This window comes from Semicossyphus pulcher, unplaced genomic scaffold (genome assembly GCF_022749685.1).
Source record: "Semicossyphus pulcher isolate SPU_LCO1_2020_fin unplaced genomic scaffold, fSemPul1.0.p SCAF_52, whole genome shotgun sequence".
NCBI classification, from domain to species: Eukaryota; Metazoa; Chordata; class Actinopteri; order Labriformes; family Labridae; genus Semicossyphus; species Semicossyphus pulcher.
The window spans coordinates 324,094-350,850 of record NW_027211729.1 but is presented as its reverse complement, the minus strand read 5'-3'; the positions used below and the strand labels follow the sequence as shown (position 1 = coordinate 350,850).

Here is a 26,757-nt window from a genome sequence, read left to right as displayed (position 1 = left end):
AATAAAAGAGTCCATATGTGAGCTCAGACACATACACTGATTCTTACATACCAGAGACAGCTGACAGATGTATCAGTCAGGCTGTCGTATATGAAAATAAATAATGTGGAAGGATAAATCAACAGCTTTTAAAGGAAGTATATATATATATGTGTGTGTATATATATACACACACATATATATATAGATAAATACATTCACATCTTGTACAGAAGTAAATTTAATATGATAAATAAACAGCCTTTAAAGGAAGTGAACAGAAAAAAATGAAGACAGAAGAAACAGAAAAGTCAAAAAGCTTTAATAGATTTATTGGGGGGGGGTGCAGACAGGAAGTGAGCAGGTATAGACAAGAAGTAAGAAGCCAGGATCTGGGCAGGTGTAGACAGGAAGTGAGCAGGTTCTGACAGGAAGTAATTGACTAGCTACAGAGTGGTCATGTCGTTGAGGGCGAGGTCCAGCTCCTCACTCAGAGCCTTACCCTTCAGCTTCTGAGCATACACCTCATCTACACACACACACACACACAGAAAACAGGAAGAGGTGAAGGAACAGGAAACAGGAAGTAAAAACAAAGATAGAAGATGAAACAGAATTTAAAGCTTCAGACTGAAAGAAAAAGATTGTTTACATCTCATCAGCTGATAAGCTCACAAACACAAACACCCTTAAAGCTGTACACCTGAGTTAAATCTGATCACATGATGAGTATGATACATTAAACTCCGCCCACACACAGCAGGTCAGGACGAGGCTAACAGACACAGGAGCAGTCTCTGAAAACATGACGGAAGTCTTCACTTCCTGTTAACATTTTACCTCAAGATAATTATACTTTAGTATCATCTAGTGACGGGTGATGAGTGACCAGTAATGGTACCAACACTCTGCTCTGTATTATAAGAAGTACTGGAGTTACTGGCAGTACTGGAGTTACTGGGAGTACTGCTGTTACTGGGAGTACTGGAGTTACTGGCAGTACTGGAGTTAATGGGAGTACTGGAGTTACTGGGAGTACTGGAGTTACTGGCAGTACTGGAGTTACTGGGAGTACTGCTGTTACTGGGAGTACTGGAGTTACTGGCAGTACTGGAGTTAATGGGAGTACTGGAGTTACTGGGAGTACCGCTGTTACTGGGAGTACTGGAATTAATGGGAGTACCGCTGTTACTGGGAGTACTGGAGTTAATGGGAGTACTGCTGTTACTGGGAGTACTGGAGTTAATGGGAGTACTGCTGTTACTGGGAGTACTAGAGCTCCTGGGAGTACTGGAGTTACTGGCAGTACTGGAGTTACTGGGAGTACTGCTGTTACTGGGAGTACTGCTGTTACTGGGAGTACTAGAGTTACTGGGAGTACCGCTGTTACTGGGAGTACTGCTGTTACTGGGAGTACCCCTGTTACTGGCAGTACTCTAATTACTGGGAGAACCGCTGTTACTGGGAGTACTGGAGTTAATGGGAGTACTGCTGTTACTGGGAGTACTGGAGTTACTGGGAGTCCCGCTGTTACTGGGAGTACTGGAGTTAATGGGAGTACTGCTGTTACTGGCAGTACTGGAGTTACTGGGAGTACCGCTGTTACTGGGAGTACTGGAGTTAATGGGAGTACTGCTGTTACCGGCAGTACTGGAGTTACTGGGAGTCCCGCTGTTACTGGGAGTACTGGAGTTAATGGGAGTACTGCTGTTACTGGGAGTACTGGAGTTACTGGCAGTACTGGAGTTACTGGGAGTACTGGAGTTAATGGGAATCCTGGAGTTAATGGGAGTCACGCTGTTACTGGGAGTACCGCTGTTACTGGGAGTACTGCTGTTACTGGGAGTACTGGAGTTAATGGGAGTACTGCTGTTACTGGGAGTACTGCTGTTACTGGGAATCCTGGAGTTAATGGGAGTACCGCTGTTACTGGGAGTACTGGGGTTAATGGGAGTACTGCTGTTACTGGCAGTACTGGAGTTAATGGGAGTACTGGAGTTACTGGGAGTACTGGAGTTACTGGCAGTACCGGAGTTACTGGGAGTACTGCTGTTACTGGGAGTACTGGAGTTACTGGCAGTACTGGAGTTAATGGGAGTACTGGAGTTACTGGGAGTACCGCTGTTACTGGGAGTACTGGAATTAATGGGAGTACCGCTGTTACTGGGAGTACTGGAGTTAATGGGAGTACTGCTGTTACTGGGAGTACTGGAGTTAATGGGAGTACTGCTGTTACTGGGAGTACTAGAGTTCCTGGGAGTACTGGAGTTACTGGCAGTACTGGAGTTACTGGGAGTACTGCTGTTACTGGGAGTACTAGAGTTACTGGGAGTACCGCTGTTACTGGGAGTACTGCTGTTACTGGGAGTACTAGAGTTACTGGGAGTACCGCTGTTACTGGCAGTACTCTAATTACTGGGAGTACCGCTGTTACTGGCAGTACTCTAATTACTGGGAGTACCGCTGTTACTGGGAGTACTGGAGTTAATGGGAGTACTGCTGTTACTGGGAGTACTGGAGTTACTGGGAGTCCCGCTGTTACTGGGAGTACTGGAGTTAATGGGAGTACTGCTGTTACTGGCAGTACTGGAGTTACTGGGAGTACCGCTGTTACTGGGAGTACTGGAGTTAATGGGAGTACTGCTGTTACTGGCAGTACTGGAGTTACTGGGAGTACTGCTGTTACTGGGAGTACTAGAGTTACTGGGAGTACCGCTGTTACTGGGAGTACTGCTGTTACTGGGAGTACCGCTGTTACTGGCAGTACTCTAATTACTGGGAGTACCGCTGTTACTGGGAGTACTGGAGTTAATGGGAGTACTGCTGTTACTGGGAGTACTGGAGTTACTGGGAGTCCCGCTGTTACTGGGAGTACTGGAGTTAATGGGAGTACTGCTGTTACTGGCAGTACTGGAGTTACTGGGAGTACCGCTGTTACTGGGAGTACTGGAATTAATGGGAGTACTGCTGTTACTGGCAGTACTGGAGTTACTGGGAGTCCCGCTGTTACTGGGAGTACTGGAGTTAATGGGAGTACTGCTGTTACTGGCAGTACTGGAGTTACTGGGAGTACTGGAGTTAATGGGAGTACTTCTGTTACTGGGAGTACTGCTGTTACTGGGAATCCTGGAGTTAATGGGAGTACCGCTGTTACTGGGAGTACCGCTGTTACTGGGAGTACTGCTGTTACTGGGAGTACTGGAGTTAATGGGAGTACTGCTGTTACTGGGAGTACTGCTGTTACTGGGAATCCTGGAGTTAATGGGAGTACCGCTGTTACTGGGAGTACTGGGGTTACTGGGAGTACTGCTGTTACTGGCAGTACTGGAGTTACTGGGAGTACCGCTGTTACTGGGAGTACTGGAGTTAATGGGAGTACTGCTGTTACTGGGAGTACTGCTGTTACTGGGAGTACTGCTGTTACTGGGAGTACCGCTGTTACTGGGAGTACTGCTGTTACTGGGAATACCGCTGTTACTGGGAGTACTGGAGTTAATGGGAATACTGCTGTTACTGGGAGTACAGCTGTTACTGGGAGTACTGGAGTTACTGGGAGTCCCGCTGTTACTGGGAGTACTGGAGTTAATGGGAGTACTGCTGTTACTGGCAGTACTGGAGTTACTGGGAGTACCGCTGTTACTGGGAGTACTGGAATTAATGGGAGTACTGCTGTTACTGGCAGTACTGGAGTTACTGGGAGTCCCGCTGTTACTGGGAGTACTGGAGTTAATGGGAGTACTGCTGTTACTGGCAGTACTGGAGTTACTGGGAGTACTGGAGTTAATGGGAGTACTTCTGTTACTGGGAGTACTGCTGTTACTGGGAATCCTGGAGTTAATGGGAGTACCGCTGTTAATGGGAGTACTGCTGTTACTGGGAGTACTGCTGTTACTGGGAGTACTGGAATTAATGGGAGTACTGCTGTTACTGGAAGTACTGGAGTTAATGGGAGTACCGCTGTTACTGGGAGTACTGGAGTTAATGGGAGTACTGCTGTTACTGGGAGTACCGCTGTTACTGGGAGTACTGGAGTTAATGGGAGTACTGCTGTTACTGGGAGTACTGGAGTTAATGGGAGTACCGCTGTTACTGGGAGTACTGGAGTTAATGGGAGTACTGCTGTTACTGGGAGTACCGCTGTTACTGGGAGTACTGCTGTTACTGGGAGTACTGGAGTTAATGGGAGTACTGCTGTTACTGGGAGTACTGCTGTTACTGGGAGTACCGCTGTTACTGGGAGTACTGGAGTTAATGGGAGTACTGCTGTTACTGGGAGTACTGGAGTTAATGGGAGTACCGCTGTTACTGGGAGTACTGGAGTTAATGGGAGTACTGCTGTTACTGGGAGTACTGGAGTTAATGGGAGTACCGCTGTTACTGGGAGCACTGAAGTCAAATACCTTCCAGATCATCGATGGTCTTCTCCAGTTTGGCCACAGATCTCTCTGCAAACTCTGCACGAGTCTCAGCCTGAAACACACACACACACACACACACACACACACACGCACGCACACACACACACACACACACACACACACACACACAGCATCAAGAGTCTGAATAATAGTACTGCAGTATAACATCTAAACAGCAGGGGGCACTGCAGCATCAGCACACAGTATGAACTCTGTATTTAAAGGAGGGCTCACACTATAGACGAGACAAAATGCAGTCTAAATAATACATTCATTCACTGTCACTCACCTCTTTCAGTTTGTCAGTAAGAACTTTAATTTCTTCTTCATATTTGTCCTCCTTCTGTGAGTACTGAAACACACACAGAAAACATGTTTAAAACACATTCATACAGAACTTGATCCTTATAGTAAAGATGGTTTATACACGTCTTTATTACTTTTATTTCTACATTTTTAAGAAAAGGAGAGAAGAAGCTGTATCTGAACCTGCCTGTTCATTACAGCTCATTCACCTCACACAGGAGATCTTTAAGGACTTTCCAGGATCCTCAAGAACCTCAAACCTTCTCCAACTTATACAATGATGATTAAAAATATTCTGCTGAAAATCTCATGAGTCAGTTTCATTTTTGTTTCATGTTGAACATCAACTGTATCAACTGTTTATCACTGTAAAGTTCACTTCCTTTATGAATACCATGATGTCAGATCATTTGAAGCAGAATGCGAATAAATTCTTCTGTTGTCTCTACGCTCGGCTGATGAGGACGTATGTGTCTGTTGAGTGGATGTTACTTCCTCTGAGTCACTTTAAAGTCCACATTTCATACACCTGTAGGATCGTGTTGTTCTGTAGTTTACAGTCAGATAAACAGGGCTGCGTGTTTCTAAATGAACATGTGTTTGTCAAGCACTCAGTCCATCAGATCGTACTGTACCTTCTCAGCCTGAGCTTCCAGTGACTTCAGGTTGTTGGTGACATTTTTCAACTCTTCCTCAAGGTCGCCTGATTTACTGAACATCGAAGTGAGAAAGAGGAGGAAACAGAAGAAGAGCAAAGGCATGAAAGAAAGGACAGAGGAAGAGATCAAGCCCTCAACCTGTTTCTGATGGATTCAGATAATCCACCTGACCAACCTTTATATGATGTGTGTGTCCGACTCTGAGTTACAATAACAGGTTAATCAAAGTGTCAGGGTGTTTCTAAAGGGGTGTTTTCTTTTACTAAATTAATAAAAATATTAATTAACATGTAGTAAAGATTTACAGAACATAAATCACTGTGTAAGATAAAAATTATTATTATTATTGCCAACAAATTCCATGAAAATACCAAACCAACAATGAGTCCATCTCTCAGTACACTCTGACTTCCTGTCTGAGACTCTGACTTCCTGGGCCTTTCCCACTCTAACTCCGTTTGTCGTCACACTCACAGCTGAATGGAACACCTTTCGTTTAGGTGAAGGGATTAAATACAGCGCCAAGCTTTGACACAAACTCCCCTCACTCAGGTGGAGACAGGAAATGTGTGTAACCATGGTTTCATGTCATACAATTAACAAGAGCTATATAAATACCAGTGTGGCAGTCATTAAAAACTCTCCACTTCATGAGGCTTCTTTGGCTTTTCTTATTTGTAGCTTAAATGTATTTTTAATCTGATGTTAACGACCTGCTGAGTTTTTACAGCCGTCCCTGTTAATATGAAACACTTTCAACTTTTCACTTGTGTCGTTTCTAGACAAGAAAGCGTTTATTAGATCCTGAATGTAACGTTCACTTTAAGACGCTGATGTCAGTGTATTGTTTCATGTTAATCTTAATTAGAGCAGCTCTCCTTTCTACAGGTAATAACACGTCTCTCATCTCATGACAAACATCACACAGCGCTGCACCTGGTCAGTAAGTCAGCATCGGTGCAGACTTGCTTGTGGAGGACAGCACTCAATGTGGCAAAGGCTTCATGTGAGCGCGCAAACGGAGTGGAAGTGCATAGGGAGAGGGTGTAGGCAGTGGTTTGGGAAAGGCCCATTGTCTGTGACTCTGACTTCCTTTCTGTGACTCTGACTTCCTGTCTGTGACTCTGACTTCCTGTCTGTGACTCTGACTTCCTGTCAGGCTCTCCTTATAAAGATAAATGGTGAATGGTAAATGGACTGTACCTAAATGTCTCTTTTCTAGTCTTGGAACCACTCAAAGCTGCTAACACCACATGTCACATTCACCCATTCACATTCGCACTCTGATGGCAGAGGCTTAAGTACCAATCTCCATTCAGGTATATGCACATTCATACCCGTTGGCTCTGCCACCGGGAGCTATTTCTGGTTCAGGGTCTTGCCCAAGGACATTTTGACCTGACAGACAGGGATCGAACCATCAACCTCCTGACTGAGAAACGACCGACTCTACCACTGAGCCACAGCCGCCCCATAAAGATGTAAATCTTTGTAAACTTCTCACAGATAAAGAGTTTTATGTATTTATTTACAAACAGGAGGAAATTGTGCATTTTTTGGGGACTATTTTCAGCGGCGGATGCATCCACATGTGGTTCTGTAGTGCGTAATTGTGGCAGCAGTGTGTTAACAGAGTGTGCTTACTGCTAACCAGTGTTGTAGTTGAGTCACCAAACCTCAAGTCCAATTCAAGTCTCGAGTCCTCAGTGTTCAAGTTCGAGTCGAGTCTGAGTCACCAAAGAAGGATCCGAGTCGAGTCCTGAACTTTTAAATATGATCAAACTAAGCTGAGCTTTAACTGTCCATCATCTGTGAGTCCATGTTTAAACTCAGGTCTTAGAGGGTGTGATGTTGTTAAAACACGGAGCCAAAGGATCAATAAATTATTATAAATGATGTTGATCAGCTTTCAGGTAATTTCTTTATTGTGCTGTATTGATGAATGAATGTCTTCTTCAACTATTAACTTTAAAAGAGAAGCTGTTTACAGCAATTATAATTGTTTCCAAGGTTACAGTGATGTCACTGCACCAAATATGGTGGGACATTTAAGCAGCAAAACTACAAACTGATTTAAACTGTTATAAATTGAGGGGACAGAGAAAACTCCAGAGAGAACTGAATAAACTTTGAGCATCTTCATTAACATTCTGAAGACCGCTCTGACGGAGCTCTGACCGAGCTCTGACCGCCGTTACACTCCAAACGATTTCACTGCAAACTCGACTGACTGTGGGACCGTTTGGATGTGTACAAAACACATTTCATTTAGTAATAATTACTGATCCTGTCTGTGTGACTACAGACTTAAATCTTCGATGACGTTACAGTGCTGTGTGTTGTGCCTAAACCGCGCCAGGGAGACGCACTCCTCGCTTCTGCTGCGGTGCGATCACTGCAGGTGTCTAATGAACAAAAAAATATCTGCAACCCACCCGCTATCCGTTAGCCCAATCCACAGTGACATGACTGCAAGCCGTGCATCATTACGACCTAATGCTGCATACTCAGATCTACAAGTTTACAGTGACAGTAACAGAGCTGTACATTAAACTTTGGTTTTATTAACATCATCCATGTATGCAGAGATTCTTTTAGTGCACTTGCACTCATGAAATATCCAGGTGGCTTTCTAACGTTTGGTGTAAAATATGTCTGAAAGCTGCCAATGCGTGAGTCAGAGTCCAAGTCCATGTCATCACTGCACGAGTCCAAGTCGAGTCACGAGTCCTGAAACTCAGGAATCGGCGTCCTGCTGCTGACACAGGTTCTGTTCTGTAGTTTTGCTGTACTTAGGGTTAGGGTTAGATGATGTTAAATGATCCAGGTTAGGGGCTAACGTTTCATCCCTGATTTTAGTGTCTTCATGGGAGTGTTGAGAGCAGCAAGTCAGAACATCAGAGAGAGAAAAGAGCAGGTTAGAAACGCAGAGTCAGACCATTAACTGTTTATTTAGATGGACCACGCATCCGCTCTCATTGTACGAAATTGAAGTCAAAATAGCCTCCTTGACAGGTGCTGCCATCTTACAATGGTGATGTCATTTGGAGCCAGAGATTTGGGGGTGGAGCCGTCGTAGCCACTTCTGCTAGCCACAACACACACTTAACTTACCTAAAAACAAACATCAAAGATCCCGCACGTCGGCGTGTTTAACAGAAGAACAGCTTCTTGTGTCAGTCTGAAGCGGAAATTCACGGTTATGCAAAGTTCGATGACTGTAGTGTTAGTGTTCGTTAGAGCTGCCGCGGTTCTCACCGTGGTGAGACACAAACGTGCCCTTGCGGTATGGCCATTTACCGCCATCACCCCCGCCGTCGCCGCAAAGATGATGAAGTACATTAGTACATCAGTACATCACAAAACTTCTAACAAATGCTGATCCCAAAGTAACAAGGACTGCCTTGTACTGCACAAATGTGCAGTCACACCCAGAGGTCTCTCTCTCTCTCTCTCTCTCTCAGAGCAGGATCAAATTAATGATTTGCAAGTGATATGTTGGTTGATAACTCATATTGTATATAGGTAAACATTCTTACTGGTCTACACTACGTGCACACACAGTAAAAGATAACGTTAATATTCTCTCGGCCAACAATTATTATTATTATTATTCATTCAGACTACAAGCCCGTGAGCGGTTGGCACCACGTTCCTCCTCCACTCTGCTAATCTGGAACTGATCGGCTGCCGGATTTGTCAACAGAGCTGTCAATCGTCCTTTTTATAGCATAAAATAACTAATTAAAAGTAAACTTGTCAGAAAAATGAACACTTGGACATAAATCAGCATGATAAGAACTAACTATAATGACAGAAACATGTTGGAGAAAAATGTATTTGACGTGTATTTAGATTTTATAGTTTGACTCATGTCCCATCTGTTAACATGGAGGAGGCGGGCTTTATGAGCTATACTGCAGCCAGTCAGCAGGGGGCGACAGAGAGGGTTTGGTTTCACTTTTAGGGAGCTGTCATGTTGGCCATCTTTTTATACAGTCTATGAGTCAGACCAGGACCAGAGTCAGACCAGGACCAGAGTTAGACCAGGATCAGTACCTCTTCCTCTCCGCACATCATGGTCTTCAGATTCTGGTCCATTAGTCTGAGCTCCTCCTCAAGATCCCTCCCTCTCCTGCATGGGGGGTTAGTGGGGGGTGGGAGGGGAGGAGGCAGCCAGAACATAACAAACAATAAGCGTTCCCATACAGGCTGTGGGGGGGGCTGAACACAACATGCATGCCATTAAACCTCAAAGAGGTGTGTGTGTGTGTGTTGTTAGTGCTGAAACAATCAGGTGAATTGGCAAACAATCTCAGTCCATGCAACACTTACAATTCAACCTACTGTCTGTATAGTATTATGTCCACACTGCACAACCGAGCAACACCTGAGAAGCACCTGAGAAACAGGCTGAAGATGATCCTTAACGTGGCGGAGGGGTTTCTGTGTCCCTGTGGACCTGGGAGCAGTGCTGACTAGAGCACTAGCCCATGATTGAGTCTCTCAAGTCAAATTAGTCCGATGGGATGTCTAGATTAAAAGAGGTTCAAACTAAACCTATAGGCCAAATAAGGAAGAACGGTGCTACCCCAGACCTCGGAAGGGGGAGCATCTGGTGGCTGGGTTTTCAACCACGAGTCCGGCAGAGTGAGCCCCAAAGAGCTACATGGAGCTTCCACCTTGTGGGGCCACCACCCACAGTGGTAGGCAGGTAGGGTGCTATGTAAGCCTGGCAGCAGGCAAAGGCAGGAAGCTCTGCGTGTTCCTCGGCATCGCAGACTGGCTCTCTGAGTGTCGAACGTTACCTCTCTGACAGGACAGGAGTTGTTGCGGGAAGTGAAGCGTTACCAGCTACATATAGTTGGGCTCACGTCCTGGAAGGGTTCCAAGGGACTCTATAGTTCTGCTGGGGGACATCAAAGACTGTGCGGGCAATGATAGAGACACCTGGAGGGGGTAATTGGTAGGAACAGCCTGCCCATTCTGAACCTGAGTGATGTTTTGGGCTTTAATCTTAGTAATGGATAGTCCATAACAAACACCATGATCGGGCATAGTGTCTTGGGTAAAGAGAGAAGCAAAGCTGACAGCTGATCACAACCTGGTGGTGAGGTGCATCAGATGGAGGGAGGCTGCCGGACGGACCAGGTAAACCTAAACTTGCATTGAGGGTGAACTGGGAACATCTGGCAGCAGTTCCTGTCCATGAGATCTTGAGCTCAAACCTCCATATGATTTTCTCATGCACCCTGGGGGAGATTGTGGAGGCAACCTAAGAACCTGTTGGTGGACAACCACTGTCAGAGAAGGAAGCCTTCACTGTATACATCAACGCAGTAGACAGCAACATCAAGTTTATCAGAGAAGATGTTAGCGGAAACATCTTGGACTGCACAGTGCACACTGAAGAGGACAGAAGCCTCAACATTGAAGTTTACAGGAAACCCACCCACACAGACCAGTACTTACTTTTTGATTCTCACCACCCACTAGAACACAAGCTAGGAGTCATTTGAACCCTAAACCATAGGGCACAAGAAGGAACAGGCACATCTCAGTGATATTAGGCTAGATCAACAGCCCAGGTTACTGACTGTCTCTTGGTTACACATCTATTAGCATACTAATGACCTACAGAGGCTTATATTTCTAGCTCTGTCCACCTGTCCTGTCAGTTTACAGCTGAAGAAGCCTTTCCCATGAGAGGGGAAATGTCTTCAAAAACTTCAACCAAGTCCAGTTGCCTTTTGGATTAAGCTTCAAAACTTTTGGGCTTGGTTAGCTCAGGGGTCTCTTGACCGCAGCAGACAGGTACCCGGTGGCCAGGAGGACCTTAGCTTCTGTGATTAGGGATGCAAAAACCTGGGTGTGGGATGAGTTCAGGGAGGCCATGAAGAACGACTTCTGGTTAGCCTCAAGGAGTTTCTGTCAAACCTTATTCCATGGTGATGAAAAGGAAACTCCGGCCGATTGTTGAACCTCAGATACATAGGAACCATGCGGATACCGGCCTGGCCGTGGAACAGTGGACAACTTTATATCCTTGCAGGGCTGCCTGGGGGGTCAGGGGAGTTTGCTCATTCAGTCTACTTGTGTTTTTTGGACTTGAAAAAGGCCTGTGGCAGAGTTCTTTAGATGGTACAGTGGGAATATGGGGTATACTGCTATGAGCCATCTGGTCCCTATAAAACCAATGTGAGAGCTGTGTCCGCATCCTTGGCACAAAGTCAGACATGTTCCTGTTGCGTGTTGGCCTCTGCCCTGACTGTGCCTTATCAATGATCCCATTTGTGACTTTCATGGACAGGATCTTAAGGTGCAGCTGGGGGGAGGAGAGTTTGTGGACCTCAGAATTTCATCTCTGCTTTTTGCAGATGATGTGGTTCTGTTGGCTTCATCAAGCTGGGACCTCCAGCAGGCATTGGGGCGGTTCGCAGCCGAGTGTGAAGCGGTCGGGATGAGGGTCAGCATCTCCAAGTCTGAGGCCATGGTTCTCTTATGGAAAACAGTGGAGTGCCTCCTCCGGGTGGAGAGTGAGTCTCTGCCTCAAGAGAAGGAGTTAAAGTATCTTGGGGTCTTGTTCATGAGTGAGGGTAAAATGGATTGTGAGATTGATAGACGGGTTGGTGCAGGATCAGCAGTAATGCAGGCGTTGTACCACACAGTTGTGGTGAAGAAGGAGCTGAGCCTGAAGACAGACTCTCAATTTACCAGTCTATCAATGTTGCACCCCTCACCTGTGGTCATGAGCTCTGGGAAGTGACCGAAGAATGAGGAGCTCGGAGTAGAGCTGCTACTCCTGCACACTAAAGAAGCCAGTTCAGGTGGTTCAGCATCTTATCAGGATCCCCCTAGGTGCCTCCCTTTGGAGGGTTTCCCACCTGGCCTGGGAATGCCTCAGGATCCCCCAGGAGGAGCTGGAAAATGATAATGGGTGAGGGATGTCTGGACTAACTTGCTTGGCCTGCTGCCACCATGACCTGACCCCGGACGAGATGAAGAAAATTGATGTATGGACCAGCAATAATTCACCTTTCACTACAGTTTCTATGTCTGTATGATGATGATAAAATGTGACAGACATGCAACAAACAGTTCACATTTCTCTCTTAACTAAATGTGAATGACATTTATTTTGAAAGGACTGAAACATTTGATTTTTGGACCTGAAGCTGTTCAGCTCTGCTCAGATGTGCTGTGTGGAGCAGGTGTTACAGTCAGAAAACTGACAGGTGACTGTGTAAGATCACACAATGTCATTACAGTGATCACATGACCTTTACTATGACATCATGAATAATGCAGAGGATCTCAGGTGTCATGGTGTAAACTTACGCCTCTGCCACCTCGGCTCGCTCCTCTGAACGCTCCAGATCCCCCTCCAGGATCACCAGCTTACGAGCTACCTGCACACACACACACACACACACACACACACAGTTAGAGAGATCAATTATCTAAACTCACAGTACTATAATCTTGATATCTATCCTAACTGACACTACATACACACACACTCACACTGCTGTTATCACTTAGCATCTATGCTAATTGCCTTAGCCAACTCTGCTGACTCAGCCGTTCCTGTTTGTGGTCGACCTCCTCCAGTGTCACACACAGTCAGTGTGTAGCATCGGTGTGTAGCGTCGGTGTGTAGCGTCGGTGGTTAGCGTCGGTGTGTAGCGTCAGTGTGTAGTAGTAGTGTGTAGTAGTAGTGTGTAATACTAGTGTTTGTTACCTCTTCATATTTGCGGTCTGCCTCCTCTGCGATGTGTTTGGCCTCCTTCAGCTGCATCTCCTGGATCTCCATCTTCTCCTCGTCTTTAGACGCTCTGTTCTCTATGACCTTCATCCCTCTGAGGAAGAGGAGCACAACAGGAAGTCTAAGCGTCTGTCTCTGTGTTTATCTGCAGTAACGTTTAGCTACATACACTACCAGTCAAAAGTTTGGACACATTTTAAGTGAATGGGAAAGTGTGACTTTTAATGTGCACATATGATCAGCTGTGTGTGTTCTTGTCTGTCAAACAGAAAAGGCTTTAGCAAGATGGACGAATAAAAGATGCCATGTTGCATTATGGGTAATGTAGGATGATGCCTAAGTCCTTCAGACTAAATATGAAGACATCTGAGCCTGTCCTGCTTGATTTGGTCTTCTTTAATTCTGAATGTAACGTTATTGAAGCTCAAGCGAGCACAAGAACAAGAGCAAGAACACAAGAACTGGTCCGACAGCAAAGGCGACGCCATTCACACGAGCAGGAGAGGTGACCTGTTCAAACTGCTCATTACTAACAGTGTTGCTGTTTACCTGAGGAACAAGCCAGAACTGACACACAGCCGGATCCCGATTCAGACCTGATTCTGTTCAGACCTGATCCTGATTCAGACCTGATCCTGATTCAGACCTGATCCTGATTCAGACCTGAGCCTGTTCAGACCTGATCCTAATTCAGATGTGATCCTGATTCAGACCTGATCCTAATTCAGACCTGATCCTGATTCAGACCTGATCCTATTTCAGACCTGATCCTGATTCAGACCTGATCCTGTTCAGACCTGATCCTGATTCAGACCTGATCCTGATTCAGACCTGAGCCTGTTCAGACCTGATCCTAATTCAGATGTGATCCTGATTCAGACCTGATCCTAATTCAGACCTGATCCTGATTCAGACCTGATCCTATTTCAGACCTGATCCTGATTCAGACCTGATCCTATTTCAGACCTGATCCTATTTCAGACCTGATCCTGTTCGGACCTGATCCTGTTCGGACCTGATCCTAATTCAGACCTGATCCTGTTCAGACCTGATCCTAATTCAGACCTGATCCTGTTCAGAGCTGATCCTGATTCAGACCTGATCCTATTTCAGACCTGATCCTGTTCAGAGCTGATCCTGATTCAGACCTGATCCTATTTCAGACCTGATCCTAATTCAAACCTGATCCTGTTGAGAGCTGATCCTAATTCAGACCTGATCCTGATTCAGATGTAATCCTAATTCAGACCTGATCCTAATTCAGACCTGATCCTAATTCAGACCTGATCCTGTTCAGAGCTGATCCTGATTCAGACCCGATCCTGTTCAGAGCTGATCCTGATTCAGACCTGATCCTATTTCAGAGCTGATCCTAATTCAGACCTGATCCTGATTCAGACCTGATCCTGATTCAGACCTGATCCTGTTCAGAGCTGATCCTGATTCAGACCTGATCCTAATTCAGACCTGATCCTGTTCAGAGCTGATCCTGATTCAGACCTGATCCTGTTCAGAGCTGATCCTGATTCAGACCTGATCCTAATTCAGACCTGATCCTGTTGAGAGCTGATCCTGATTCAGACCTGATCCTAATTCAGACCTGATCCTGTTCAGAGCTGATCCTAATTCAGACCTGATCCTGATTCAGACCTGATCCTATTTCAGAGCTGATCCTATTTCAGAGCTGATCCTAATTCAGACCTGATCCTAATTCAGACCTGATCCTGTTGAGAGCTGATCCTGATTCAGACCTGATCCTAATTCAGACCTGATCCTGTTCAGAGCTGATCCTGATTCAGACCTGATCCTGTTGAGAGCTGATCCTGATTCAGACCTGATCCTAATTCAGACCTGATCCTGTTCAGAGCTGATCCTGATTCAGACCTGGGTCCGGTTTCACAAAGAGACTTTGACTATGGCTTAGACAAATAGTCAGACTTCAGATAGACGTCTAAATTCATCTTTTTCACGAAGCAGTTTAGTTCTTGACTATCTTAAGCAGGACTATGGTGTGTTGAATTCTGGGTAAATTAAGACTCTTTTCAAAACAAAAAAAACATGGTAACCTGAGTAACCCCATCTGTTTACCCCAGCAGAAAATGTTTGATTGGAGGAGCTCAACAGTTTTAAGGACATTTTACTTGAAAATTCAGCCAAGAGTGTAACAACAACAAAAAATACCTGATATGGAAAAAAATTGCAGCAACAGTAAACAGTGTAAATCTGACCGCTGAAAGGACCATCAAAGACGTTCAAAGTTTGGTTCTACCAGTCAGTAGGTGTCACTGATTGTTACCATGGTAACATGGGTCTTAGAGATGAGTTAGCCTGGGGGTAAGGTGTCTAATTCTTTTGGCTTAAAATGAGTCAGTCTTTATTTCTGTGAAACGGTTCAACTTACATTGGACTAATCTATAAGAAAAATTAAGACTGGGCTAACTCTATAGACCAGTCTAAAACATCTTTGTGAAACCAGCCCCTGATCCTGTCTCAGGGGCTGACCTCTTTGATCTCACAGATTCAGCATCATGTCTTCACCTCTCGCTCTCATCTGCAGCCTTCTCCGCCTCCTCCAGCTTCTGCAGCGCCGTCGCCAGTCTCTCCTGAGCTCGGTCCAACTCCTCCTCCACCAGCTGGATCCTCCTGTTCAGAGACGCCACCTCCGCCTCTGCCTGCGCGCACACACAGACACACACAGACACACACAGACACACACACAAAATGTTATAAGAGATCTGCCTATAGAACAGCTGATTCTGTCAAAATGTCATAAATAAAATCAGTTAAATGTCTGATCATTGTTTTACTCTAAAAGCCTCCTCAATTAGTACAGTGACTGATCATCTGATTCTGCACAGGTGAATCAGTGATGTCATCACACCTGAGACAGTCAGTTGGACTTATTGTAGTGAAGCTAACAGCACACTGGTGCTGACTCACAGCAGGTTTAATGAGTAAATTTACTATCAATATAAATATTATGTCAAAGTAAAGTTTGGCTCATTGTCAAATAAAAGAGAGAAGAAGAAACAAACAAAGAAGAAAAAAACACTGCAGTTTATTTCGACATGTTTGAGGACACACAGAGTCATTCTATATGTAAAGTTGTGTATTAACGGTCCAACTTCCGGTTCGGATGGCTTCTTTTTGAGTTGTATTTTATTCCGCGATGATTTACATCTAATATTTGACAGTTGAAAAATAAAGAATGAATAGATTCATAGTTTCCGGGCTCGTTTTCGTTTGTGTTAACCTCAGCCGGCTTCGCCTCCTCCTGCTTTAAATATATTAATACTTTTATCAATAATTCATAAAAATTATAAAATATGGGTGTCCCCCCTCCTTGGTGTGTCGGTGTTTCCGGTGTATTACCCTCTCGCGGCCCCCCCGCTCGGAGTCCGCCTCCTCCTGCAGCAGCTCGGCTCGGTCCTCCGCCTCGAACGCGACCTGCTGCAGACTCTGGATCTTCCTCCTCACCGCGTCTATGGACGTGAAGGCCGCCATCTTGTCTGAACTCACCTCTGCTGCACCTCACCGGTGTCTACGTGTTTCCATGGCAACGGAGTCAACACGTGCTTCTTCAGGTTACAGTTTCAAAATAAAGCGGGCTCTTATTTTGAAAAACTGTATAGCCGCGGTGATCATTTAACTCTGCTCTTTTTAGTCTTTCAGATCACTAAACTCGACCCTTTCAGCTTCAAACGGCTTTATAAATATTACAGATATTTATATCTTAAATTATAGCTAAAGTTATCCTGATGATCTGTTGTTTAAACATAATCTCTTAAGTTATTCAGAGTTAATCAGCCTTTTTCTAACTCATCTTATCTCTTCGATAACTTGTTGACTCGTCTTGTTTTTTTGAAGGTAAACAGATGGGTCCATGGGTTTTCTGCTTCATGATTTAGAAAAAGATAAACATGGCTCCTTTTAAATATGTTCGTGTATAAATATGTTTGTGAATACTTTGGATATTCATGTGTTCATGCTCCTCCTTCAGCATCAGACCGAAGGACAAACACATTAACCTCATTCTTTTCCATGTTTGGTAAAATCTCAGAAACACAGGAGGTCTCACTCCTATCAGGAAAAACACGCTGTCTGGGGCTTCATGTTCTGCTCTATACTTGGTCATAATGACCCCGACGCCTGCAGGGATTTTCAAACTGCCTACACAGTGTAGTATTAAAGATGATTCTGCGTAACCAAGGTGATGTATAAAACAAACAGGACGTGAAATGAACAGTATTACTTATGAATAACAGCCATAAGGTGGACATAGAGAGGTAAATATAGGTGGCGGATATTAGGACAAATATTTTTATGAAGAAGGTTAGTGTGTCTTTCGAAGATTTGATGCTTGACGGGAAAATGTACCTAAAATATCAACATTAATAAAAACAGGTGTGTTTGTTAACCTGACATTGACCTGAGCTCATTGTGTGTGTGTCAGTCGTTCAGCTCTGCAGGTGTGTTGGAACAGAAGGATCTACCTGGAGGGGCTGACAGGTTTGATTTCCTAAACATGATACATTAATACTGTCTCTGCTGGTGATCAGTACTACTGCATACTGTATACTATACTGTATGCTATATATACTGCATACTATATACTATACTGTTTACTGCATATACTATACTGTAAACTATATAGTATACTGTATACTACTGTGGAGATTAACATTATGATGTTTGTGTGTTTTTCTGACTTTGATAGATTGTTATTTTCTCCTGTGTGCCCATGTGACCTCTGACCTCAGTCATGTGACCTCTCAGTTCCCTCACTCACATCCGTTGCCTTCTTCTCGGCCTGCTCCAGCTTCTCCTGAGCGTCTTTCAGAGACTCCGAGTATTTATCCAACTCATCCTCCACCCCCTTCAGCTTCTTCTGCAGCCCCAGCAGCTCCTCCTCCAGCTACACAACACACAGAAAGAAACACAACACGTTAAACATTGTTTACATTGACGTTCTGTAACATTCTGTGACGTTCTGTGACTTTCAGTAACATTCTGTAACGTTCAGTAAAATTCTGTGATGTTCAGTAACATTCTATAATATGCCGTTACGTTCAGTAACATTCTGTGAGGTTTAGTAATATGATGAAATGTTCTGTGACGTTCAGTAACATTCTGTAATGTTCTGTAATGTTCTGGGCTGTTCGGTAACATTCTGCAACATTCTGTGCCGTTCAGTAACATTCTGTGATGTTCAGTAACATTCTGTAATGTTCTGTGACGTTTTGTAACATTCTGTGCCGTTCAGTAACATTCTGTAATATTCTGTAACATTCTGTTACGTTCTGTAACATTCTGCAATGTTCTGTAACATTCTGTGACGTTCAGTAACATTCTGTAATGTTCTGTAATGTTTTGTAACATTTTGTGACGTTCAATAACATTCCGTGACGTTCAGTAACATTCTGTAATGTTCTGTAATGTTTTGTAACATTTTGTGACGTTCAGTAACATTCTGTAACATTCTGTGACATTCAGTAATGTTCTGTGACGTTGTGTAACGTTCTGTGATGTTCAGTAACATTCTGTAACATTCTGTGACATTCAGTAACATTCTGTAATGTTCTGTGACGTTCTGTGATGTTCGGTAACATTCTGTAATGTTCTGTAACATTCTGTGACATTCAGTAACATTCTGTAATGTTCTGTGACATTCTGTGATGTTCGGTAACATTCTGTAATGTTCTGTAACATTCTGTGACATTCAGTAACATTCTGTAACATTCTGTGACATTCAGTAACATTCTACGACTTTCAGTAATGTTCTTTGATGTTCAGTAACATTCTGTGACGTTCTGTAATATTCTGAGATGTTCTATGATATTCAGTAACGTTCTGTGATATTCGGTAACATTCTGTGACATTCTGTAACGTTCTGTGACATTCAGTAACATTCTATAATGTTCTGTAACATTCTGTGATGCTCTGTAACATTCTGTTATGTTCAGTAATGTTCTGTTATGTTCTGTGATGTTCAGCTATGTTCAGTAACATTCTGTAATGTTCTGTAACATTCTGTAACGTTCTGTGACATTCAGTAACATTTGAACTTTTGTTCAATAATTTTTTCAAACAAACTAACCTTCTGGCTCCTATTTGTCTCCATAGAGAACATGGTTAGTTTCCTGTCTATTGTTAGCTTTATGCTAATTTAATTTAAACACTTTGGTTTTGGTTCAGTGTTGAAAAGATCCAAACTTCTGTTTCAGGTGTTCATTGTTTTCCATATTCAGTCAGAACAGCTACCAAGTGTGAAGTTGATGGACGAACGGTAGGAAGACATGTTAAAATATATACACACATTTTTACATACAGACATAATCCTGTCTTTATTGTCAGATGACACAGCTACAGCGCCACCTATTGGTCAGAAAGCACCAAATTTGGTCTGGGATTTTTTGGTTACTATGGATATCGAAGCATTATACACTTATATTGATCACTTAGATGGCCTTAGGGCAGTCCGTCACTAGGTGTCAGATAGAGAGAGACTGACGCCCCCTACTGGTTTCATAGTGGAACTTACAGAATGGGTCTTGAATAATAATGTTTTTTAGACAATGTAAAGGGACCAGCATGGGAACTAGTTTTGCCCCTGAATACGTTTGCCTCTGTCTGGGACTTTGGGAATCAGAATATGTCTTCAACTTGGCCAGGAATTCTTTTGTTGATAATAAAACGTATTGCAGATTCATTGATGACATCTTTCTTCTCTTCAAAAGGTAGTCATAAGGACATAATTGACTTCCATAACTATCTTAATAATACCAATAAGAATATTAAATTGTCTGTAGAATACTCCAAAAAGAGGATCCATTTCCTAGATTTGACTATTTACAAAGAGGATGATCATAAACTACACACTACACTATTACAGGAATTGAAGTTTAGCGAGCTCCCTGGCATCTACCAGATGACGCCTTTTACATAGTCTGGCAGAGGTTTTCCAGAGAAGCAGATAACGTCCTCCAAAGGCACAGAGCAACATTGTATTTTTGTTAATGGCATAATGGCATTAGCTCCCCATAATAGCATGATAGGACTGAGGTTGAAATTTGCCCTTTAACACCTTGAATCACTGTATCTGCACATTTACAACTGTGACGACTGTATTAACACCTCTACCTCCCTGTAATGTTTGTTTACATTTAAGATAGATGTTCGTTTTATATTTTAGATCAATGTAGTTGAGGTTATTGTCTATTATTGCTGTTAGAACTCCTGTATGTACTGTATGTATTCCATTCTTTCTTCTAGTGTTCTATTTATTTTCTCCTGTGCTGTATTCACTTGGATTACCGGCTGCTGTAACACCACAATTTCCCAGTTTGGGATCAATAAAGAACATCCATCCATCCATCCATCCATCCATCCATCCATCCATCTAAAAGCACAAAGTCTTCAGGAGATACAGTATGAGGCCCACAGCAGTGATCAAAGCAGCAGAAGCAGAAAAACTGAATTAAATATCTCAAACCTGACAAACAGACTTTGTTGAAATGTGTTCAGTAACAGATGTGACAACAGCTGCTCTAAGTGTAAAAAACAGAACGTGACAACATTCAAAATGGCTGAAAACAGAAAATATCATTCTAATGGTCAATTCCCTGTTAAAGTGTGCAGACTGATGCTGCCCAGAGGATGAACCCTGATCTCAGGGGGCACTGTGATCTTATAGCCTGACTCCTGAGCACACTGATGCTACCCAGAGGAAACACCTTTTTTTTTAACATAACTGTGATAACGAGCAGCCGACTGTGCGTGCTCACAGTGAGACGACCCTGTGTCATGTGGACTCTGTCATTTGTCGTGCGGTGGCTCGTTTCCAGAGATTGTTTCAGTTGTTTCATGTGAGCAGCGGCCTGCAGACTATAAAAAGCAGACAGTTAATGATGCAGCCTCGCCACAATGTCCGGGACAAATGTCCTTTCTATATCACTCTGACAGTCCGTCTCCATGTAAGGCCTCCGGGTCACAAATAGCCCAACACTCCTGATCCTGCAGACGACACTGAGGGAAGCAGCAGCCTTGACTGTCTTTGTGACAACAATTCAAAGCAGGTGCAGCAGAAATAGACATGAGAGGCATTGTAAAGTACAGATCCTCCGGGGACAGACGTGGACAGCTGCTCGGTCCAGACACGATGTCCAGTCATTAATACGAGGTTATACTGTGGACACTGAAGTACACACTGCAAACACACAGGAACATGTCTGTGTTCTTCATCTCTGGGTTCTTCATCTTCATGTTCTTCATCTCTGTGTTCTTCATCTTCTGTTCTTCATCTTCATGTTCTTCATCTTCTGTTCATCTTCATGTTCTTCATCTTCTGTTCTTCATCTTCATGTTCTTCATCTTCTGTTCTTCATCTTCATGTTCTTCATCTCTGTGTTCTTCATCTTCTGTTCTTCATCTTCTGTTCTTCATCTCTGGGTTCTTCATCTTCTGTTCTTCATCTTCATGTTCTTCATCTTCTGTTCTTCATCTCTGGGTTCTTCATCTTCTGTTCTTCATCTTCATGTTCTTCATCTTCTGTTCTTCATCTTCTGTTCTTCATCTTCTGTTCTTCATCTTCATGTTCTTCATCTTCTGTTCTCCATCTTCATGTTCTTCATCTTCTGTTCTCCATCTTCATGTTCTTCATCTCTGGGTTCTTCATCTTCTGTTCTTCATCTTCATGTTCTTCATCTCTGTGTTCTTCATCTTCTGTTCTTCATCTTCATTTTCTTCATCTTCATGTTCTTCATCTTCATGTTCTTCATCTTTATGTTCTTCATCTTCTGTTCTTCATCTTCTGTTCTTCATCTTCATGTTCTTCATCTCTGGGTTCTTCATCTTCATGTTCTTCATCTTCTGTTCTTCATCTTCTGTTCTTCATCTTCATGTTCTTCATCTTCTGTTCTTCATCTTCATGTTCTTCATCTTTATGTTCTTCATCTTCTGTTCTTCATCTTCATGTTCTTCATCTTCTGTTCTTCATCTTCTGTTCTTCATCTTTATGTTCTTCATCTTCTGTTCTTCATCTTCATGTTCTTCATCTTCTGTTCTTCATCTTCATGTTCTTCATCTCTGGGTTCTTCATCTTCATGTTCTTCATCTTTATGTTCTTCATCTTCTGTTCTTCATCTTTATGTTCTTCATCTTCATGTTCTTCATCTTCATGTTCTTCATCTTCTGTTCTTCATCTTCATGTTCTTCATCTTCATGTTCTTCATCTCTGGGTTCTTCATCTTCATGTTCTTCATCTTTATGTTCTTCATCTTCTGTTCTTCATCTTCATGTTCTTCATCTTCATGTTCTTCATCTCTGGGTTCTTCATCTTCTGTTCTTCATCTTTATGTTCTTCATCTTCTGTTCTTCATCTTTATGTTCTTCATCTTCATGTTCTTCATCTTCTGTTCTTCATCTTCATGTTCTTCATCTTCATGTTCTTCATCTTCATGCTCTTCATCTTCTGTTCTTCATCTTTATGTTCTTCATCTTCATGTTCTTCATCTTCTGTTCTTCATCTTCATGTTCTTCATCTTCATGTTCTTCATCTTCTGTTCTTCATCTTCATGTTCTTCATGTTCTGTTCTTCATCTTCATGTTCTTCATCTTCATGTTCTTCATCTCTGGGTTCTTCATCTTCATGTTCTTCATCTTTAAGTTCTTCATCTCTGTGTTCTTCATCTTTATGTTCTTCATCTTTAAGTTCTTCATCTCTGTGTTCTTCATCTTTATGTTCTTCATCTTTATGTTCTTCATCTCTGTGTTCTTCATCTTTATGTTCTTCATCTTTATGTTCTTCATCTCTGTGTTCTTCATCTCTGTGTTCTTCATCTTTATGTTCTTCATCTTTATGTTCTTCGTCTCTGTGTTCTTCATCTCTGTGTTCTTCATCTGAAACAGGACTGAAGCTCTCAGCTGAGCCAGGATCTCTCTCGGAGCAGAGCGTGTTCCGGGGACTTGATGGAGATGTTCTCTGGTCGCTCAGTCTTTGGTTGAATCCAAATGTTCTCCTGTGATCACATGGTCATCATCACATCCAGCCTGTGAGGACGCTGTCACACGAGGTGATTCAAAGTGCTCGAACTTCAGTAGATTCAAATATTTCTGTGCCTCCAGTGAAGACAGCTGATATCCTGATAAGTGACTTCCTGTTCTGTCGTCTGCTCGTTGTTTATAGTCCAACAAATACTTGAGATGTGAGAGTGGAGAAAATGTGTGTTCTCTCCAAACAGAGATCTCCTCATGAATGAAGACACCACTACGTTCTAAAAAGTTCTGTCCATCTTTCCACGATAACACGTGTTCCTCCTCTCCTGCTCTCCACACGGACTGCTTTTCCTGCAGACGACCAAAGCTGCTCACAAGTGATCAGAACGGCTCAGACGACAAACTGAAACCAGAACATGCAGACACACCTGGAGACACCTGCAGACACCTGCTGACACACCTGGAGACACCTGCTGACACTCCTGGAGCAGCTGACACACCTGGAGACACCTGCTGACACACCTGGAGACACCTGCTGACACTCCTGGAGCAGCTGACACAACTGGAGACACCTGCTGACACTCCTGGAGCAGCTGACACACCTGGAGACACCTGCTGACACACCTGCAGACACCTGCAGACACACCTACTGACACACCTGCAGACAGCTGCTGATCTGTCTTTATAGAGATCAGACTTCTGAGGGATTCGATGAAGATCAATGAGGTCTTAAAGTGTTGTGTGTTTAAATGTTTTTAGTAGCACTGTAAAGTAAAATAAAGTTCTATTCATGTGATGAAGACGATGCTGCTGTCCTCTTCATCGTCCTGCTGCCTGACGACGCTACAGTGGCCAGGATATTTGCAGTGAGGCTAAACTGGACTCTGACACCGAGGGGGATTCAGACACGGTGGGGGAGATGATTCAGGGAGGTCAGGCATCAGTTTCTGCGAGGGTTCGGTTGGGGGAGCACCGGGACGTCAGCAGCCAAACCACCATGTCTGTCCTCAAACTGAGCTCTGTTGGTCTCTGCCTGTTTGGTGACTCCTGAAGCCCCTGTGCTAGTTAACACAGTTAACAGATAACAGAGCTCCGTAGGGGAGAGAAGGTAACCTGTTTCTGCTCAGAGCTGGTTCGTTCTGCTGCTTGTTTCTGCAGCAGAGCAGCAGCTGGAGACTCTTTATGTTCTTACATCTCTAAACCATAAATATAATTGAATGATTGTTGTTGGAGCAGGAGGAGGACTGTGATAGTTCAATCAGTCAGAGAGGACAAACTATGAAATAGAGTCCGTTGGTAATGATAGTTTGTTCATTCTGTCCTGCAGCTTTAACCCACACGAGAATCTGTAACCTGCAGTGGTCACGTGACCATCATGTCAATAAAGTCCTGATCTAAGCATCAACACTAACATCACTGTGATCCATACAATAACAATAATTCATCAGCTGATCGATCACATGACGCCTCTTAGTGCTGATGTTTGTCATGTGATCACAGAATTAACATGTTTAACATGAAAACATGAATGTGATGATGTCATAGACTGTATATAGGAGGGGGAGTAGCTCTGTGTCAAAGGAGAAGCTAAAGCAGAAGGTCTCTAATGTCCAGCAGGGGGCGACTCCACTGGTTTAAAGAAATGTGATCCTATAGAAGTCTATGAGAACATGCTCCTCCTCCTCTCCTGATGTATTCCCTCAGTAAACATGTTCCTAATGACTTTATGGTCTCAGTCTCTAGTTTCAAGTCTTCTTCAACACAGCATGATGTTCATTTAGTCACTGATGCTCCATTGAGAGTCACACAGACCAGGAAGCAGGGGAGGGTTTAGGCTACCTGTGAGTGACAGGTTGTTGCCAGGTGACCTTAATTACATTTTGTTAAAAGCATAAGAAATCTTTTAATGTCAGTTACTGTGAATTACAAATGGAATCTGCTAATGAAGCTAGTGCTGCTGTTAGCTTCTACCTTAGCATTTACTCCTCTCCAGTTCACCCTCTCACCCAAATATGGTCACTTCTGTGCCAATAAGTGATGTCACTGTGGCCCCGCCCCCTTCTTATACACAGTCTATGGTCATTAACAGAGAAATGTTAAAGCCTCGTGTTTGACATATTGTTTGGTATTTAAAGATATTCAGCAGCAGCCGGTTAATAAATCATGTTTCTCACAGCAGCAGCTTTAAACAGTAACAGCCTGTATCAGCATTAATATCTGTAATCCTCTCTCATATTGCCTGGCATCATTTGAAACCGAGTTTGTCCTATCACTATGTCACTATGAATATCAGTGTGACATCATCTGGGTGGGATAGAAAGTTTGTGGGTGAGGTAATCCCCCCTTCTTTCTTCCTTCAGCCCCAGCACCCTAAAAAAGTCTGAACGCCTCTGTCCCCCCGACCCTCCAGCTGGATCCTCTGCCGGCTCACTGTGCGTGTTATAGGACCTCCTGACGGGTAGATTATCACCTTTAAAGCAGCTCTGCATGAACTACATGTTACTCTCTACATCAAACGCTGAATGTTACCGGCACTCAGCAGCTTATCTGCTGTGGTCAATCTGTCTGCAGGAAAACTCAGAACTACAGGGCTTCATCATCAGTTCAGACTAAGAGGGACAGGGCTATTTCTCAGGAGGCACAGTCCTGTTGTAAGGCTTCACATTAGAGATCAGATATCAGAGATCATCAGTGATCAGTTATCAGAGATCAGAGCCAAGAGATCAGTGATCCGAGATCAGAGATCAGAGACCAGAGACCAGAGACCAGAGCAGGCCCTGATTCAGTCCTTGACATCCTCCAGGAGCTCAACACTTCTTCTCCATCTATGAATCCTGATCTAACTTCAGACTCAGAGTCCGTCCTGGTTCTTCTCCTCTGTTTGTGTATTATTTATAATAGAGTTTTACAAAGTTCTGCTTTACTCATTATTTCATGGTTTGGAGCATTAGAAGTTCCCAAACCTCGTTCACATAAAACGGCTACAAACAAACATTAATATGAGGTTAAAAAATTACCTGATGTGAGAAGTATATCTTCTGTACCTGTTTGTTCTGCCCCCCTTAATAACACACCTGTTCAAGGTGACAAGCTGTGATTGTAGGTAAGAAAGTAATGGATGTGTTCTACCTGTTTACCGTGACTAACGCCCTTTATTATGAGGTAATAAAGGTGTTGTATCTCTGTTGTGTACCTGTTTGCACTTCTCATCTCCTCAACTTTAATAACTCACCTGTAGAAAATGTCTAGCGCCCTTTTTTATGAGGTTAAAAAGGTGTTGTACCGGTCTGCACTCGTCCTCTGCCCCCTTTAATAACACACCAGTATAAAGTGACTGACAGACTATGATGACAGGTAATAAAGGTGTTGTACCTGTTTGCACTTGTCCTCGGCCCCCTTTTTGTCCCCCTCGGCCTGCTCGGCTCGGTCTATCGCGTTCTCCTTGTCGAGCTTCAGCATCTGCATCTTCTTCTTGATGGCTTCCATGTTGGCGTTGGTTGGAGCTTCTCACAGCGGGAGAAAGAGCCTGCAGGTCCGGACAGAGACAGGAGCACCGCTCGGTGTGTGCGTGTGACGGAGGATGGAGCAGCAGCTGCACGAGCCTGAACTTTTTTTCACAGTGAATCTGCGCGAGGAC

The 26,757-nt window shown here is 43.6% G+C and overlaps 1 protein-coding gene across 1 annotated transcript; it reads right to left on the bottom strand.

Moving 5' to 3' along the window:
* Positions 1–285: 285 nt before the first annotated feature.
* tpm2 (tropomyosin 2 (beta)) lies at positions 286–26,745 on the bottom strand. Its single transcript, XM_069682218.1, has 9 exons — positions 26,493–26,745; positions 17,917–18,042; positions 15,666–15,799; positions 13,104–13,221; positions 12,701–12,771; positions 5,339–5,414; positions 4,687–4,749; positions 4,380–4,449; positions 286–508 (listed from the first exon to the last, which is right to left on the bottom strand). The coding sequence occupies exons 1-9, from the start codon at positions 26,604–26,606 to the stop codon at positions 426–428; spliced, it is 855 nt and encodes a 284-aa protein (XP_069538319.1). The 5' UTR covers positions 26,607–26,745; the 3' UTR covers positions 286–425.
* Between the last annotated feature and the right edge of the window lie 12 nt (positions 26,746–26,757).

Bases quoted from the DNA above. Each gene is read 5' to 3' on its own strand.
- tpm2 (XM_069682218.1), bottom strand. From the start codon at position 26,606: ATGGAAGCCATCAAGAAGAAGATGCAGATGCTGAAGCTCGACAAGGAG. The intron at 18,043-26,492 runs GTACAACACCTT...TGTGTTGTGTAG, and splicing joins CCGAGGACAAGTGCAAACAG to CTGGAGGAGGAGCTGCTGGG. The intron at 5,415-12,700 runs GTAAGTTTACAC...TTCGATGTTCAG, and splicing joins CGAGCCGAGGTGGCAGAGGC to TAAATCAGGCGACCTTGAGG.